Genomic DNA, 20,111 nt, shown 5'->3' on the forward strand with positions numbered 1-20,111 from the left:
GGATGGGGCTGCATACAGTGATGGCCTTGTGAGAACAGTCTCAAGCCAGAAAAGTCCAAGTCACCTCCCAAAGACCTCTCCTTTAAACACTATAGTCAGATTGTTTTCCACTCTCTCTTAATAACTCAGAGCAGGGATGAAAGTCCCAACAGTTTCAGAAGAGGCAAACCACTATCTACCACCTGTTTTTTTCCCCTATTCCTGCCCCTTCTATGCTTCTTTTTCTATTTTATGATTATTTTCCTATTTTTACCTTCTATTACCTCAGAAACGATATACTAATTTCTGTGTAACCATCATTTTAAGTGGTTATACTAGAAATCATATTTATACTTAATGTTAAAGCTAACCAATACCTTTATTCTCTCAGACCATACAAATTTAGAGGACTTATTCCAGTCACTACCCTATCAACTTATATATTTCAGTTGAAAGGTATTTTAAATATAATTTTGAACTCCATGAAACGGCATTATTGTTTCATATAGCAAATGCTTTTTTAAGATTCATCCATTATTCACAACCTTCGGTCTTTTAGTCCATCTTCAATCACCTTCCTACTATATAAAGCATATCTTTTAGAATTTAAGAATACTTAGGTGGCAAACTTGCTCATTTTGTTGTCCAAAACCGACTTTATTCAACCATCATTCCTGAAATATATTTTTGAGGTATAGAATTTTAAGTTGGAAGTTATTTTTCTCTTAGTCATACAACTGGTTTCTGGTTTCCATTATTGATCCTTAGAAGTCAGTTAAAGATCTAACTGTACGGAAGATTCATTGTGTACTGGTTACCACTTCAGCCCTCTGCATCTTGCACTACAATTTCTATTCTTTTTTTTTTCAATATTTATTTTTTAGTTGTAGTCGGGCACAATACCTTTATTTTATTTATTGTATGTGGTGCTGAGGATCGAACCCAGGGCCCCGCACGTGCTAGGCAAGCACTCTACCACTGAGCCACAACCCCAGTCCACAATTTCTATTTCTAAAAGTGATGAGACAGAACATTCACACATCACATGAAGTATGTCTGTTACTTAGAGATAGGCAGCAAGGACAACAATAGCCTAGGATTCATGACAAGCCTTTCCTCCAAGGGTCAGGAAAGCTGTTCAGGCCAGGAGTCTCATCTGCATATGCCCCAACTACACTGTAACTGAGGGTCCCTGGAAGGCACTCCACTTGGGTTTTACATCCTGGTGGTAACCTCATATGCCGAGTTATAGTGTTGAAGGTCATGCCAGTTTAAGAGGGATAGAAACACAAATCACGGTGTTCTAGACATTCCCTCTTTATCTCATGATCTTGCATTACCAGCATATTCTGAGCACATTTTTTTTCCCTAAGGAACTACCAACAAGAAAGCTGGGAAGAGCTGGGTCACCAAGACTACTAGGGACTTGTCCTGCTCTAGGTGATTTCCTTTGAAGGTTAATTGTGACTTCTATTTTGGCTACTTTAACCAGTTTTTGTCTTTGGCATTCTATCTTTTACTATGATGTGTGTAAGTGAGGACTTCATATCTATTCTGCTGAGGCTAAATCTGTGGACTGGTGTTTTTTATTTGAAAGTTTCTCAGCAATTAATTCTTCAAATATTGCTTCTGTCCCCATTACCTATTTGAGACTATTAGTTATACATTTGATTTTTATTCTTTTTCCTGTATTCTCACATTTTCAAGCTGCTTTTCTACTCAGCATCCTGCACAATTTCTTCTGTCCATTACAGTCACTAATTCTCTTTTCAATTCCATTTAATCTGTTAAACCTGTTCATTGAAGTTTATTTTTTTATTCTACTTTCCACTTGGAAAAGTTGTTTTTTCTTTTCTCAAATATGATAGTCATCTTTTATAGTAAATGCCCTGTTTCCTGGAGACCTTCTAAACAATCTTTCTTCTTAGCACATGTGTAATATTGTTTTAGTCAGCTTTTTTTGCAGCTGTGACCAAAAGACTGGACAAGAACAATTAGAGGAAGAAAGTTTATTTGGGGGCTCAGGGTTTCAGAAGTCCTAGTCCATTAACAGCTGACTCCATTCTTTGGGGTGTAAGGTGAGGCAGAACATCATGAAAGAAGGGTATGGTAGAGGAATGCAGCTGGGAACATCACCAGGAAGCAGACAGAGACTCTCCTCACCACAGACAAAATATGTACTCAAAGATACGCCCCTAGGGACTCACCTCCTTGAGCCACACCGTACCTGTTTACAGTTACCATCCAGTTAATCCTTATCAGGGGATTAATGCACAGATTAGGTTAAGATTCTCACAACCCAATCATTTTACCTCTAAGCTTTTTTGCATCATTTCACAGAGCTTTTGAGGGACACCTAATATTTAAACCGTAACAATTATAAAACATGTTCTAATTTCTGAGTTTTCTGGTGGCCTATCTCTATTGCCTTAGTTGCTGTGCTAATTTTCCTTGTGGAGTTTATTTAAACTTGAGGAAACTGTGATCTCAGTATCCTCCAAAAATTTGTTTAAATCTTTCAGGTACTTATTCTGGGACCATTTTATATGGATTCATAACTTGTTGTTTGAGTACACAGATGACTTGATTTGGGATGCTCTGAAACTCTGCACAAGTACTAGAGCAGGTTTGCTTTTGGCGTTCTCTGATGGTATTCCTTAGGGTCCTGGCTTTGTGGGAAAAATGTATTTTATGAATCTACTTCAACTGGACTCTAAGTTCTGTTTTTTTGCCCACAGTTTTCCTAAGGACAATCAAAACCAAATCTGAAATTCAACCTCAGGGCAAAAGGGTTGCAGCAGTTTCATTTAGTAATACTAGCCTTGGGATTACTTAATCTTTTAGAACACTGCCAACTCCCAGATGCATCTAAAAATGCTTTTTTCTATTTTACCTGAAAGTTTTTAGTTTTAGCACTGCTCAGATGAACGTAGTCTGCCACCTTACTAAAAAAGAAATCTAGCATTTTGTAAAATTTCTACATATTCTCAATTATCAATATTAGAAAATTTCCAATGTCCTTTAAAATTCCTTATAAACCTAAGTTTATCTGGGTTCACTCATGTGTTTGCTGTTGGCTGAAAGCCAGCTGATCCAGGATTGCTTTGGGTAATGTAGTTTACAATGTTTCCCAAAACCTAATCTGATACTCTGGAGGGTCAGCTCAGGCTTAACATGGCAGTTGGACAGGTTTCCAATAGTTCCAGTGGAGCTATGCCAGGCTCTGAGGCCTAGAAGCTAAATTTGCATAATATCACCACACCATTCTTTTGAGCAAATCCATGGCATGGGAGTAGACTTTTTGTCTTTGATAACTACTGATCCCCTGTATATCAAATGATCTTGGCATATGCAAGATTTTAATGTGTCCTTTTAAAAATTTATAAATCAATCTAACTATGAGAAAAATTTGTGTTTTTATACTCCCCAAACATTAGGCAATAAATGAGACTCTCAAAGTAACTAAAAATTATTTGAAGGGTCATTTGTTATAAATACTGTAGAAACATTATTATACTTTGTACAATCTACTATGCAAACGATAATTCTGAATATTAAAGCTTCTCTTTAACATTTCATTGTGAATAAACAATGAGTCAGAAGGAGACATGCAGAATAATCATGTATGCAATTATTAAAGTGGAAATGATACTTTCAGAATGACAATCTAATAAACTTGTTGAAATTCTACATTTGTCATTATGATATACTTAACTGATGTAGCAAAAGAAAATCTCTAATGCTTGAACATCAGCATTTAAAACAAACTTGTATACAAAAAATTCTCAATATTTCATTTTGGAGGCTTCCTTATTTAATGCACAAAATCAAATTCCATTCAGTAAATACTGCTATTCCAACAATGTCCTAAAGTTTTCCAGTTGTCTTCTGGTGATCCTGGTCCACATACTGCATTCATAAAAACCAAAAACAAAATAATACGTAAGGATGAAATAATAACTTTAAAAAACCAATGATAGTTAAAAGGTTCTAAATTTTATATTTTGTCAAATTTTACTGTATTTACTAAAATTTTGGTTTTGTAGACTCCGTGATACTAAATTGCCTGTTGGGTTTAGTAGTTTCTCGCATCAGTTCCTGTAATTGTCCAATTTGCTCATCACGAAAGTCATTAAGTTTTTCTTCTGGGAGGGAGGTGCCAAAATATGCTCTTTCAGTTGAATTTTGTCTGTATTCATTAGCTTGTTCCCATAACACTGATGCATACACCTAAGAAGAAGAAAAAGAAAAATGATTGATGTTCACTTATTTAATCATGGAGGACTTAATGAATTCCAATTCCAAGTTACCTATTTTTCTCCATCACTAAATTTTCTGCATTTGCCTAAGAAGATATAAACAATATAGTCATAGCTTTATTATTCAGTGATAATTTCAAATATAGCTTATTTTCAGCACAGGCTTTTAGAAAAATTCTTCAGTTATAAATTAATGGTGCGTGTGTGTTGGATGAGATCCCATGGAGGGGCATTAGAAGCATGCATGTACCAGCCAAAACCGTAAACTGTAGATACACAAGTATGCACATACTTCTGGGACCATAGCTTTCATGAGAATTTCAAACAGGGTCCATGAATCTTATAGGCTTAAAAGTAGGTCCCCAAATTGTCTATTTACCTACCTTCAATTAAAGATTTAAAATGTTAGAGAAAGAAACTTTTTATCCTTTCAGCCTTCAATATTTAACAATCATCTATGTCAGGAAAAGAAATCTGTATTTTTCATGTTGTCATTTTGGTCTTAACATATTCAACCTAATATTCCAACTACCATTGTTTTCAGTAACTCGTTTGAAACAGACACTCGCTCAAAATTAACCTTTTAATCGAGCAGGAAGTACCCATGTATTTCATTAGGTTAAAGATTATATGCATATGCTGAGTTTATTCTGAATAATGCTACTACCCAGTCTGGTTTAAGACATCTAAATTGTTTACAAACACTAGATTGCTAGTGTCATTGAAGCAGTTTTAATTCTAATTCCAAACTTTTGCTTGTATGGAAAGTCATAATTTCTTCATGCTTTCCAGAAATCCACTTCATAAAATAACAATATTGTATATACCATAAGGTTTACCATTTCCTCTTCCAAGTATATGCTTCAGAGCAGCATGTCTTAATCTTGGCACTACTAAGATTTTTGGATAATTTGGATATTCTTTGTTGTGGAGTGGGTGGGAGCTTTTTCTTTCATACTGTATTTCACAGGATCTCTTGTTCTCTAACCACTAGATGACAGTAGCATCCCTCCCCTTATCTTTATCATGAGAAAGGCCCCAAACATTGCCAATGTTCCTTGGAAGGCAAAATCACCCCTGATTTGAGAACTATACTAAAGCGGTTTTCAAATTTGTGAACAAGTGCCATGCATAAAAATGTTCAATGGAGCATTGTTTGTTTTTAGTATTTTGCTTTAATAATCTATCCATACTTCAAGAGGACAAAGGACACATACCCTGAAGTTTACTCAAATAATGGACTACCAAGAAGTAACAGCAACTGAAATAAATATCTTCATATCAACATGGATGAATCTTAGAAAAGCAAACTTACGTTATTCATTTATAGAAATAAGGTCAATTCTCAAATTCACAAATATAAAAGGGCTAGACAAAACAATCTTTAACAAAAACAAAATTGGAAGAGTCCCACTTCGAAATTTCAAAACAGTGTGGAATGGGCATTAGGATAGACATACAACAAACAGCAAGAGAATTGAGCCAAGAATCCAGAAATAAACCTATAAAATATATAGCTCCATTAATTTTTAACAAGGGTGTCAAGGCTACTTAACAGGGGAAATGCAGTCTCTTTAACAAGTGGTAACAGAAAAATTGCATTTCCTCATGCAAAAGGGTGAATAAAGTTGAATTCTTTCCCCCATATAAAAAATTAAGTCAAAATGGATCAAAGGCTTAAATATGAGGTAAAATTATAAAACTTCTAGGAAAAATAGTACTGGTAAATATTTGTGATGTTTGATTTGGCAACTGATTCTAACAAATGACAAAGTCTGAGCAACATAACAATAAATAAAGTGTTTGTCATCAAAATTAAAAAATTTTGTGCAAAGATATCAATGTAAAACAACAAAGAATGAAAATGTAATTTTCAAATTGTATATTTCTTAAGTTACAATTGTTTATGTATTCTGAATATAAAACTTATCAACAAGATAACCCAATTACAAATGGCAAAGAACTACCATAAATATTTTTTCAGATATCCAACATTATTTGTAATCAAGGAAACACAAATCAAAACCAATAATTAAAAAACCAATAAACCAATAATACAAAGACACAAGTTGAACAGAAATTAGAAAGGAATCAACTCTTTGAAGGACAGCAGAGGACATTAGGTTAGATTCTCATTTTTGTGTTTTTGTCTGAAGAAAGATCCCATTTGGTGCTGAGAGGAGACTAGAACTTGGATAGTGGCCTGCAGTGTCACTAAGGAGCAATCAGAGGACAGTTTGGAATACCCACAGCAGTTGGAAAATGAAAACGGAAAATGCAACTATGGGTAAATGGCAGAAAGATCAATAGAGGAAAGGGAGCAGGAGGTAGGGAAAGAGAAGGTGAAGGAGAGGTATTGGAGTGTGAACTAGAATATGATATATTCCATGCTTTTATGATTACATCAAAATGGATTCTACTGTCCTGTATAACTAAAAAGAACCAATAAAAGGGGGGGGGGGGTGCCAGGGAAGAAAGCTACTTAAAGGGAGCCTTAAATTCTGCAAATAAACTCTGCAAAAATTTCTGGTTATCTCCTAAACTACGCATGCTCCAGATGGAGTCAAACTGCTTGAATCTATCAGAATGTGATTTAACGTACATAAAAGACAAAAACTGTCAGTTTAATAGTTAAATTATTTAGGAAAATGATTACTTAAATTATCAATTTAAATTTTATTTGGAAAAATCATTAGCAAACTAATTTCTGTTGTATAGATTTTAAGAATAAAAGTTGTTTTTTTTAGCACTTGTAATTAATAAAACTAAACCGTTTCAATGAATAACATAAAAGGAGAAACAACCAGATATTATGTGACTCCTGAGTGAAGTATATTTTACCTATACCAAAAATAAACCTGCACCTAGTGAGCATCTACTCCGTTAATTATTCTGCCTTCTGTATTTCCTATTAAAGTACTATACACAACTGTGGGAGTGCAACCAGCAAAATTCAGATTATGGAAAACTAAGTTTCAAAGGAAATTTTTAAAACTATATAAGTAATAAAGGAAAAATAGCAATATTACAATGAAAAAACCTAAAGGATACACCTCAATCAGATGATCAAGGTAAATATCACCATTAGTAAGTTTTATTGCCATCATAAGCCCCTGATCATTAGGCAATGAAGAGGGTGTATCACCTTTGTGGTTTAAGTAACTTTCTCAGTTTAGAGCAAACAGGCAATTTGACTACTAAACATGATATGGGATATTGAATTAACTTGGAACAGCAAAAGAGCATAGTGCAAAACTGTGGAAACTAAATATATTTTCTAGTTTAAAGTAATGTATCAATGTTAATTTCGAGAGTTCAATGAATTACAATGTATCAATTTAATTTTTATTCAATCAAAAACTTTAAGAATTATTATTAGGCTAAGTTTGCAGCTCAATGGAAGAGAACTTGCCTTAGAGGTGGCAAGATTCTGGGTTCAATCCCCAGTACTGCCAAAAACAAAAGAAATTAATTTTGAAGTCCTAATACATACTAAGCATCCCCAACCTGAAAACCCAAAATGCTCAAAAGTTTCAGGTCTTAGAGCATTTTAAAATTCAAGTTAGGGATGCTCAACCAGCAAAGTCTATGCAAACCAAACATGAGAAAAAAAACATTAAAACACTTCTGGGCCCAAGTATTTCACATAAGGGATATTTGACTTGTAATGGTATTATAGTTAACTTTTTAAAAGAGTCTCTTGTTAGGGATAGATACTGAAGCATCTGTAAATAAAATTAAGTTTCTGATTTGCTTTAAAATAATCTGGAGTGGTATATATACACAATGGAATATTACTCAGCAATAAGAGAATAAAATTATGGCATTTGCAGGTAAATGGATGAATTAAGACCATCATGCTAAGCAAAGTAAGCCAATCCCAAAAAACCAAAGTCCAAATGTTTGATAAGTGGATGTTAATCCATAATTTGTGGGGGGTGGAGGGGGTATATAAGTGGAGGTACTTTGGATAGAGCAAAGGAGAGGGAAGGGGAGGGAGGGAACGGGACATGGAGATAGGAAAGATGGTGAAATGAGATGGTCATCATTACACTAGGTACATTTATGATTGCATGAATGGTGTGTCCCTACTTTGTGTACAACCAGAGAAGTGAAAAATTGTACTCCATTTGTGTACAATGAACCAAAGAGCATTCTGCTGTCATGTATAACTGATTAGAATAGATAGATAATCTAGAGAAAAGGTACAGGGGTACAGATACAAGAAGACTGGCCATGAACCGATAAATACTGAAGTCAAGTGATGTATGAATGGTTCATGGTTCATTGTGTTCACTGAACATGTGTATATGTTTGAAATTTTTCCCATTAGTTTTTTAAAAGTATATATATATATATATATATATATATATATATATATATATATATATATATACACACACACACACACACCTGAACATTAAAATAAAAAATAAAAAAATCAATAGAATTAACTATGTATAAATACTAATCTAAAACTATTTCAATCACTTCTAAATCCCAACTGTGGGTTTGAAATTTCTCATCTAAAAAACTTACTAAGTCCTGAAGAGCTAACCTTCACCTGTCTAACCACATGCATGTAACTCTTTAATGATATTGCTTTATCAACCTTAAAATCACAATTTTTAATTATTTGTTTCAGTAAGGAATACAAAGCATCTTCAAAGTAAAATTTTATTCTTGTGAATTAGCAAAGGAAAAAAGCAAACTGTTTCTTCAGATTCAAATATGTTCTATTCTTTATAATCTCAACTTCTAAAATACAACTAAAAATTTTGTGTTTGTGGATTCATCAGGGTTCAAAGAATAAACCAGTTAGTATCACGACTGAGCAAAGGTAATCTCAAAACTATTATAGAATAATGAAGTTATAATGATCACCTGCTTTTTCCACTATAAGCAGGTTCTTAATTAATCTTGTTCTTAATTAATCCTCTTTGATTTTCATTCTCTCCTATTTCCAATTAACCATTTCACTGTTTCTTCTGCCACTTTTAAAGTGTTCATTAGAAAACATATTAAGATTAAGGTTCTTTAATAAAGTCGAAATTTACCAGCAGTTCTTCTTATATTCCCTAGCATTTTCCCTTATGTATATAAGACATAGCCAAATAATTTTAAATAGGTTTTGTGGGAATTTCCTCAGTAAAAGAATAAGATTTCAGAATTATCACTCTATAACATAATGAACCTCGATTTAGTTCAGTTTGTGTGCCATAAAATTAGCATTTGTATTCATAATGTAAGTTGCTAGATTTGTGCTATTTTCCTCACAGGCTAGAATCAAAGAGGCATAAAATTCCTTATACAACTTCACACAAAAATTGAGACTGTTTTTAAAGAACTAATCTGTGCCATGAATTCTCCAGTTGCCAATAAGGAAGAGAGATGGCAAAAAGAGAATAGGATTTGAATGTGGGATAGTGATAGAGATATAGAAAACAAAAATGTCATAGAAAATAAATTCATGTATTTCAGAAAATTGAGCTTCCAGGTATAAATAAAAGGAATATCAGGAAAGAAAAGCTACTGGCTCCATTCATATCTTAAAGTTATCCATATAGAAAGATGTATCATAGTTAATTTGATCAATTTTTTTTACATCTATATTATGGAATAGTATGTGACAGTTAAAAAGAGTAAAATCAAGAATATATTGATAGAAGCTCCCAAAACAAATTAGAAAATCAACTTACAGGATATTACATAAATACAATGCGTTTTTGGGTTTTAAAATATGTGCAAATTTATATATGTAATAGCATACTTATGTGAAAGTAGGCTGTAAGAATGTCTACAAAATTTGGGTGGGTGATCTTTCACATTTTGTCCTGAACACCTTTACCTTTGTGCTATTCTAAATTTTTAAATAATAAAGACTAACATAATTAAATGGAAGAGAAAGCTGGAAGAAGAGAAACTATAGGAGAAACTTTGAAATGAATAAGTTGAAGCTCTGGTTTTTCATGATTTGTCCTAATAACAGAGATCAAATTAATTTGTCTAAGTAAAATTAATTAATTTAACCATAAGAAACAACAAAACTCAAGTTTCAATTTTTTAAATCACATCTCGTATTTGCTTTTCTTGGTTTCTTGAAAACAGAACTGCAATGCAATCACCCCAAAATAAACATTTTAATTGTGAAATCACAACATACGAACTGACAAACTGGGTAAATAAAAGTTTTGGATAGTTGCTTCACACACAAATTCATATTTAGAAAAACATTTTTTCACAGACCTCCTTTTAATAGTTGTTATGGTTTGGATCTGGAATGTCCCCCAAAGGTACATGTGTTGAATGTCTGATTCCCAATGTAGCTTATATTGAGAGGTGGAGCTTTTGAGAAGTGACTAGATCATAAGGGTTCTGACCTCATCCATGGATTAGTCCATTGATGGATTCAGAGTTGGAATGGACTTGTAGAAGGTAGTAGAAACTATAGGAAAGGGGACCTAGTTGAAGGAAATGGATCACTGGGGGCATGCCCTTGGGAACTTTACCTTGTCCCTAGATCCTTCCTCTCTCTCTGTTACCCAGCTGCCATATATGAGCTGTTCTGCTCTGCCATGCCCTTGTGCCATGGTGTTTTGCCTCACCACAGACCCTCAAACAATAAAGCCAGCTGACCAAGGATAAAAACCTCTGAAACTATGAGTCAAGATAAATCTTTCCTCCTTTAAGTTATTTATTCCAGATATTTTCTAATACCATGGAAAGGTATCTAACCCAACAAAACCAATGGTTTTAAATCTTTTATAAACAAGGCATTTTTAAAATATCAACTGTAGAGAATATAATTCAAGACAAGTTCTATGTACCACCTGTTCCATTTAAAAACCTGACATTTTGTTACATTTCGGACTAGGTCATTAAAAATGCTACCCCAAATTTTCTACATATAATCGGAATTTGTCTAAAGAAACCTATCTTTCTTTTAAATTACATAATTTCATTGCCAATTTTCCTAAAAGAATAAAAAAGATTAAAGCATGTGTTGCCCTTCTCACAATTCACTAGAAAGCTATAATAGTAGTAATTGTTTTCATAGATTTGATGAATTATTTGAAGCCCTTGAATGTAAACTCCCAAACAGAAGGACAACTATTAGATCTAGAAAGAAACAAATACCTTTTTCCCAATTTTATTCAATTATTGTAAGATTCTACTTAGCAACCCTGAACCAATAAATTTAAATTTGCAGCATTTAATCAAACTTTCCCTAGAGAACTGATTTAAAATGTCAGGCCTCCTTGCAGAGCTAAAACAACAAAAACACCCTCCTCCACAAGAAAGCCAAAGGTTACCTAAATTACAATAACTAATGTCAAAGACACTTTGGGTATTTGAAATACATCTTCTCAAGTCATTAATACAGAATACTCATATTCTAGAAAAAAATGAATTGTTGCGATGAAATAAATTTGACTTCTTGGCTCTTTTTTGACTAGGTTTTATGATTTTCAAGTCAGTAAGGATAGATTCTCCATTTTTACAGCACAGATAGCAAAATAAATGTTATTTCTCAACCCCTAGACACTTAAATCACATTGATCCATAAAATACAAACAGGATAGAAAATAATACAGGTGCTACCATTACGTGTATTTCTCGGGTGACCATGAAGCTGGGCTTCTCTGTAGTCAAGTTCCCGTGGTTTCTCTGCCCACTGCAGTAAAACCAAACTCAGGCTTCATCTGTGACTCTAACGTTGAGCAAGAAAGGTGCTAGTAGCTACTTAAAGCATAAGGGGGGAAAAAAAGAATAAAACCAAGAACTTGGAAAGCTCTTGGCTAAGGAAACAGAGTAAGTAAATGTTAGAGAAGAATGACTCTCAAATATTCTTTCCTTGTCTATTATGATTTCTGTATGTCTTTGTCACTAGCAAATGAAATATGCCTTAATGTCAAAAATAAGAAGTCAGTGCAAATAAGTACATTCTTATTTATGAAATTCATCTAGAAATTCCTAGAAGCTTAATATTACATATTATATATAATGTATAAATATTATATATAATTGTAAATTTATTTTATTTTTATGGTACCAGAAATTGAATCCACAGTAACTTAACCACTGAGTCACATCCACAGCCCTTTTTATTTTATTATAGGGTCTCCCTAAGTTGTTGAGGCTGGCTTTGAATATGCAATGCTCCTGCCTCAGCCTCCTGAGTTGCTGGGATTACAAGAGTGTACCACTGCTGCCTGGCATAAAAGTGATTTTAAAAATACATTTTCCTTGGGGCTGGGGATGTGGCTCAAGCGGTAGTGCGCTTGCCTGACATGCATGCGACCCAGGTTCGATCCTCAGCACCACATACAAAGATGTTGTGTCTGCCGAAAACTAATAAATAAATATTAAAATTCTCTCTCTCGGATAGAAGAAGATCTTAGAAGATGGAAAAATGTACCCTGTTCATGGATAGGCAGAACTAACATCATCAAAATGGCGATATTACCCAAAGTTCTCTACAGGTTTAATGTGATGCCAATCAAAATCCCAACGGCATTTCTTGTAGAAATAGAGAAAGCAATCATGAAATTCATATGGAAAAACAAAAGACCCAGAATAGCAAAAGCAATTCTAAGCAGGAAGTGTGAATCTGGAGGTATAGCGATACCAGAGTTCAAACTGTACTACAAAGCAATAGTAACAAAAACAGCATGGTACTGGTACCAAAACAGGCAGGTGGACCAATGGTACAGAATAGAGGACACTGAAACCAATCCACAAAAGTACAACTTTCTTATATTTGATAAAGGGGCTAAAAGCATACAATGGAGGAACGATAGCATCTTCAACAAATGGTGCTGGGAAAATTGGAAATCCATATGCAATAAAATGAAACTGAATCCCTTTCTCTCGCCATGCACAAAAGTTAACTCAAAATGGATCAAGGACCTAGATATCAAATCAGAGACACTGCGTCTGATAGAAGAAAAAGTTGGCTACGATCTACATACTGTGGGGTCGGGCTCCAAATTCCTTAATAGGACGCCCATAGCCCAAGAGTTAAATACAAGAATAAACAAATGGGACTTACTTAAACTAAAAGTTTTTCCTCAGCAAGAGAAACAATAAGAGAGGTAAATAGAGAGCCTACATCCTGGGAACAAATTTTTACCCCTCACACTTCAGATAGAGCCCTAATATCCAGATTATACAAAGAACTCAAAAAATTAAACAATAAGATAACAAATAACCCAATCAACAAATGGGCCAAGGACCTGAACAGACACTTCACAGAGGAGGACATACAATCAATCAATAAGTACATGAAAAAATGCTCACCATCTCTAGCAGTCAGAGAAATGCAAATTAAAACCACCCTAAGATACCATCTCACTCCAGTAAGAGTGGCAGCCATTATGAAGTCAAACAACAATAAGTGTTGGAGAGGATGTGGGGAAAAGGGTACACTTGTACACTGCTGGTGGGACTGCAAATTGGTGAGGCCAATTTGGAAAGCAGTATGGAGATTCCTGGGAAAGCTGGGAATGGAACCACCATTTGACCCAGCTATTGCCCTTCTCGGACTATTCCCTGAAGACCTTAAAAGAGCATACTACAGGGATACTGCCACATAGATGTTCATAGCAGCACAATTCACAATAGCTAGACTGTGGAATCAACCCAGATGCCCTTCAATAGATGAATGGATAAAAAAAAATGTGGCATCTATACACAATGGAGTATTACGCAGCACTAAAAAATGACAAAATCATAGAATTTGCAGGGAAATGGATGGCATTAGAACAGATTATGCTAAGCGAAGCTAGCCAATCCTTAAAAAACAAATGCCAAATGTCTTCTTTGATATAAAGAGAGCAACTAAGAACAGAACAGGGAGGAAGAGCATGAGGAAAATATTAACATTAAACAGAGACGAGTGGGGGGAGAGAAAGGGAGAGAGAAGGGAAAGCATATGGAAATGGTAGGAGACCCTCAATGTAACACAAAATTACATATAAGAGGTTGTGAGGGGAAGGGGGGGGGAACAAGGGAGAGAATTGAACAACAGCAGATGAGGTAGAGAGGGAAGATGGGAGGGGAGGGGTGGGGGGATAGTAGGGGATAGGAAAGGCAGCAGAATACAACAATCACTAATATGGCATTATGTAAAAATTGTGAATGTATAACTGATGTGATTCTGCAATCTGTATTTGGGGTAAAAAGGGGAGTTCATAACTCACTTGAATCAAATGTATGAAAGATGATATGTCATGAGCTTTGTAATGTTTTGAACAACCAATAAAAAAAAATTTAAAAAAAAATTCTCTCTCTCTTAAAAAAAAAAAAAAAAAAAAAACCACTGTTCTAGCCAGCATTGTGGCAAACATTTAAAAAAAAATACATTTTCCTGCTCATTTCAAAAACCATTGAGATAAACGAACCATACACTGATGCTTTATATAGTACCTTCAATTTTTCTCTAAAGATATGATTTGCGTAAGTTTCATAAAATTCGTTATACTATAAATATTAAGCCTATAATACAATGATGCATTCACACAGGTATTAAAAAATGATAAAAGCTGTTATCCAGCATTCTAATTATCAGGACATCTTTATTAAAACTACCAAACATTTACAGTACAACAATGAGCTCTGTACTGCCTACCTAGGGTTAAGGTTAGAATTAAAGTATAAACTGTTGGTAATTTTAAAAGGTACTTGAATCCATGCCATAATACCATGGAGTTCTAATTCTCCTTGCATTTATAATGTCGTTATGAATACTCTTCCCCTTGCCTGGAATGTTCTTCTCATGGTTGGCTGCTGTTTACCTCTCAGGTCTCAGTTTAAATGTCTCTTCCCTGGAGAGGCCTTCCTAATTCATCTATTTAGTCCTACTACTCTTTCTCAGTATTTAGATTTCCTGCCTAGTACTTACTTTAATCAGACATCATTTTGTTTCCCCACTAGAAAGTCCATGAAAAACTAAACATACATTTTCTTCATTACCAAATTTCCTTTATCTAGCATAGTAGTTGGAAACAAAGACAGTGCTCAGTAATTATAATTCTAATGGTTAATAAATTAATATTACAAAACATTTACCAAAAACCACTCCTAAGGAGGTAAAGGCATAATGTTAAACTGAAAGCTATCGTGTAAAATGGTTAATCGTCTAGATTTTTATAAGGATCCACAACTTAATAGATTTTACAGTGGTAGATAGAAATTTTACAAAGCTCTAATCTGAGCTTTCAAGTGAAAATTTTACCTCTGCCCAGAAATAGTTGTTTTACTTGAAGTGACAGAATCACTCCATTAATTTTAGAGAAAATGTCTGCAAATACCCAAATCTGAATAACAATTGACAGTTTTTTTCTCTCAGGTTAAAAGGGTGTAAAATGAAAAAAAAAAGTGTCTAATTTAGCTTGCTACTTAAATATTTGCATGAGTGTTTTTACTCAAATAAGCATCACATATCGGTAAAAGGCAGAAGTACTTTCTTAGTACTTCCCACTTCTCATAGAATTTTAGACACATACTCAAAGGTCCATGTTTAATAAAATTGATGTGTATTACTTCATGAAGGATGCTCTTAAACAATATTGTCCTTTTTAAAACTGTAAGTGCAAAGCAATGATGAATACAATAACTGCTGCTACAGTCCATTTATTGTACTTTTGGGGTTTTTTTGTGTTTGTTTTGGGGGCTGGAGCTCAAACCCAGGGTCTAACGTATGATAAGTAACAAGCACTCTACTACTGACTATACCTCTAACACATAGCCTCAACTTAGGCACAGGTATCAGCAGTTTTATCCACTGCTGGGTTTGCATATCAGTTGCAATTCTAGAACACAACTTTTCCAAAGTATTTTTTAGGGAGCTCTAATATCAATAAGTGTTCTTCCTTATGAAAATATAACCTTTTTATTTAGGTGTGTGTGGAAAATACTATATACTATATTTCATCCTTGACATTAATGAAGAAATTTTTCAAAGCATACAATTGAGAAAACACTTTAGAAATTTCACTTTTAGAAGATTTCAATTTACATCACTGAAGAGTCAATTCATTGACTCTGCATTTTCAAATGCTTACTCTCAACACCAATCATCTAACTTCTATAAGAATTGAACAAAAACTCTAAGAGCAAAACCATTATTTATGTGATTTCTTTCAAAGTGTGAAAAGAGGTGGTTAACATGAAACAATGAAGCAAATGAGTAAGATATCAAATTAATGAGATCAAACTATTGAAAAGAGGAATAATGATTATTTGTATAAAATTAATCAAGAAAACCTAAAGATTCACTAAAAATGTTAAAATAAGGGAGCTGTTCAGTAAAATTAGTACCAAAATTAATTGCACTACATGAAAAAAAATTGAAAATGTTGACAAATTTTAGAATCTATTCAATAGAATGAAGAGTTAGAAACACTATATATCTATATATAGAGATTAAATTCTTAATAAGGGTTTCAATGCAATTACAATGAAAAAAAATGAAAGATTAAGTGTGAGATAGGGATTACTTCTGGTATTAGAGTTTACTTTAGTTGCTCATTGTTTACCTGTCTCCAAATTATTGACCTCCACCCCTATTTATAACACCTAACAAGTCAAAGAGTTAGGGCTAACAAGCCAGGTCCTCCATTCCCACTTCCAAATTCTCATAGTTGAAGCTTATACTAGGCATGTGTTCCACATTCCACTATCTCTGACCAGGAAGGAAATAACATGCCCACTATTATTTAGCAGAGCTTGTGAGACTTTCTAAGAAAGGTTGTAGACAGATAGAGACAAGGAGAAAATGTTGTCATTCTAGAAGGAAAAGGAAAGAAACAGCAATGCTGGAGAATATAGCTACTACAAATAGCAAAAAGTAAATACTCCATATATACAGATTACAAATACTGCCTTTAAAAAAGCTAAAATCACTGATAAGCAGGTTTTTCTGCCCATTTATCTAAATGCAGGATAATTCCAAATTTTAAAAAAGGAAAAAACAAATTATATAAAACAAAAAAGATACATTCAAATTATGCTTTGATACAATGAGTTTAGAAAATCTTCAAAGGATTATCAAGAAAATAAAATGAGCAGTATATTTTCTAACAAATTATTAATTTATATTCTGGCTGTCATCAAAAAAATCCACAGCAATCTACATAATTCTCAGACATTCTCTAAAGCAATCTATTAAAAGATCAAGTGAGTTACTACATAAAACTAAGTATCTTTTAAAAATCCCACAGACACTGGGTACAGTGGCACATGTGTATAATCCCAGCTACTTGGGAGGCTCAGGGAATAAGATCACAAGTTTGAGGCCAACACAGGCAAAAGACCCTATCTCAAAATAAAAAGAACTGGTGAGAGGCTGGGGATATGGCTCAGTGGTAGAGCATCTGCCTATCCTGCAGGAGGGCCTAAACTCAATTCCCAGTATTACAAAAAAAGGGGGAAAAAAATCACACATGAAGTTGACATGTTACCCTCCAATCTGGGATTACATGCCATGATCCAAAGCAAATTATTATTACATTCTGATACTTTGTTTTGAAAGACAAATTTTAACAAAATTTGTTAAAAGTTATTCTCTATATTCAGATTTTAATCTAATGAACCAAAAGAGACACATTAGCATTATCACAATCATATTTCAAATTACCCAGAAACCATATAAGTATGATCAAGCTAAAAAAAAATAATAACTCATTCACTAACGACTATGATTAAACATATTTTAACCTAATTTTGGACATTTACTCATAATTTAAAAATAGAACAAATGGGAAACACGGGGAACAAAAAATTAGTTTATTGAGTGGCATTTTAAAAAGGTTTAAAAAAGGATACAAGAAAAGCACAAAGCTAACGGGTATATCCTCCTCAGTATACCCCTCTTTAATCACCTTGGCAAGAAAAAAAGTACTGAATGTTATAAACTGTTACTAAGTATTTCCAAGTGAGAGCAATCAGGCAAATGAGAATTTGGATCCCCTTAAATAAGACACTGTAGTGGAGAAAGGTACATAGTCATAAAATTCCTTATATATCATTGGCTATGTTTAATAACTTCCAGATATGCATGTGATTCTTCAAATTGCAAAAACAGAGTGATTATTATTTTTACTACAAGATCCTTCACCATCTGGCTCCTTATTTCAACAGCCTCATTACAAACCGCCAATAGTTCCCAAATATTCCATGCTTGTCTGTGCATCAGTCAACATATATTCCTTCTATTTGGAATATACTTATTTACTTCACAGAATCAGACTTTAAGACTTATCTCAAGCATCACTTTTGCCATAATAGGGTTTCATGGGACTCTGGCAATCAGTGCATATATTCTTTATAAGCATACTTCTTATTGTAGAAATTACTTACATTAGACTTCAAAAACAAAGTTCTGAAAGCAAAAGATCATGCCAAGACATTCACAATGCCTTCAATGTCTGGCAATACCAGGTGTGAACATGTTATCAGGAAAGAGAATCAAATATATAAAATGTGTGAACAATCAAGATCCATGTTTCAGTTCACCTAACATTGTTTCACAAAAGAAACTATCAATTTAGGACTGCAATCTGTATATTAATCTCTTCAATTTTACAAAAACAGATAACTTGACCATTTCAATGAGTGAATTTGAGATCTACCAGAATTCAGACCCTGATTCATCCTAGTAAATGAAGATAGTAAAGACTACTAAAACATGATTTGGAGATGATATTTACTTCTCCTTTATACTGTTGTACAAAATCTTCCCTAAAGTCATTTTAATATTTTAATCAGAAAAACATAATATAAAAAGGCAACAAAGTCCTTCTTAATCGCATCTTTGAAAGTCGACTTCCAAAAATGGGATTAAAGAGAACTAAACGGAATGCTAACTGGTAGCCAAATAAGCAACAAATGAAACAAGGAAAATCACTTTCAGATACCCTAATTTTAAGTCAAACTTATTTTTCTACATTAAAACAAGTGCAATCTGGTCTCTTAAAAAACTAAATCAAAGCCAGGTTTGGTGGTGCATGCCTGTAATACCAGCAGCTCAGGAGGCTGAGGCAGGAGGATCCAAAGTACAAAGCCAGCCTCAGCAATTTAATGAGGCCCTAAACAACTAAGGGAGACCCTGTCTCAAAATTAAAAATAAAAGGGCTGGGGATATGGCTCTGTAGTTAAGCAATCCTGGGTCCAATCTCCAAAACACACAAATAAAAAATTCAATTAAAAAGGAGTTCTAAGAATTTCCATACCTTCTTCTATTCTTTCTCCTATATAATGTAAAACCTATATTACTAAAATCAATAATCTTTAGAGTAAATCACATCAATTTTCTTTAACTTTTATTTTGATTAAAAGTATAAAATGCAACTATTTTATATACATAAAAATTTTCTCAAATGATAATAAATCTAAAGATTGCTTAACAGTTTTCTAAGTATCTATGATTTAATCTTATAAGTGAGTTATGATCAAAAAACTCTAAGCTATACTATTTTCCATTAGTCTCCTTATAGCCATGACACATTGTTTCAAACTATGTGCTCAAATATATTTATACATCTTTCCTATAGTTTCAACACACTATGTAATTACATGATAATGTTGTTTTAATGCCTAGCAAATTATGAGAAATGTTAGTTTGTCCTATTCTCCCACTATCCCCCAAATTTGTAGAATGATTTCATTTCAAATTGTCACTTCTAGTTATTCACTGTGAACTAACCAACAATTCACCAAGGTGACTAGTGGCAAAAAATGTCATAGATATATGAAAGACAGTACCATGAATCAACACTTCTTTGTTTTTTTTTTTTCTGAGATAATAATTATCTTGCCAGTATATATTCTGCTAAACTAAATAAACTGGAGGCTTTCAGCCTGAGGCTTTCT

General features: G+C 33.6%; 1 protein-coding gene across 1 annotated transcript in view; it reads right to left on the minus strand.

The window, feature by feature from the left end:
• Positions 1 to 1,973: 1,973 nt before the first annotated feature.
• The window catches only part of Sdhaf3 (succinate dehydrogenase complex assembly factor 3), a 77,786-nt gene continuing 59,648 nt past the window's right edge, over positions 1,974 to 20,111 (minus strand). The window contains exon 2 of the mRNA XM_046422596.2: positions 1,974 to 4,209. Within this exon, the coding sequence (XP_046278552.1) occupies positions 4,006 to 4,209 (204 nt within the window). The 3' untranslated portion in view covers positions 1,974 to 4,005. The remainder of the gene's footprint in view (positions 4,210 to 20,111) is intronic.

Source organism: Marmota monax, unplaced genomic scaffold, assembly GCF_021218885.2.
Source record: "Marmota monax isolate L192 unplaced genomic scaffold, Marmota_monax_Labrador192_F-V1.1 WCK01_AAM20220418_F8-fsc00144, whole genome shotgun sequence".
Taxonomy (NCBI): Eukaryota; Metazoa; Chordata; class Mammalia; order Rodentia; family Sciuridae; genus Marmota; species Marmota monax.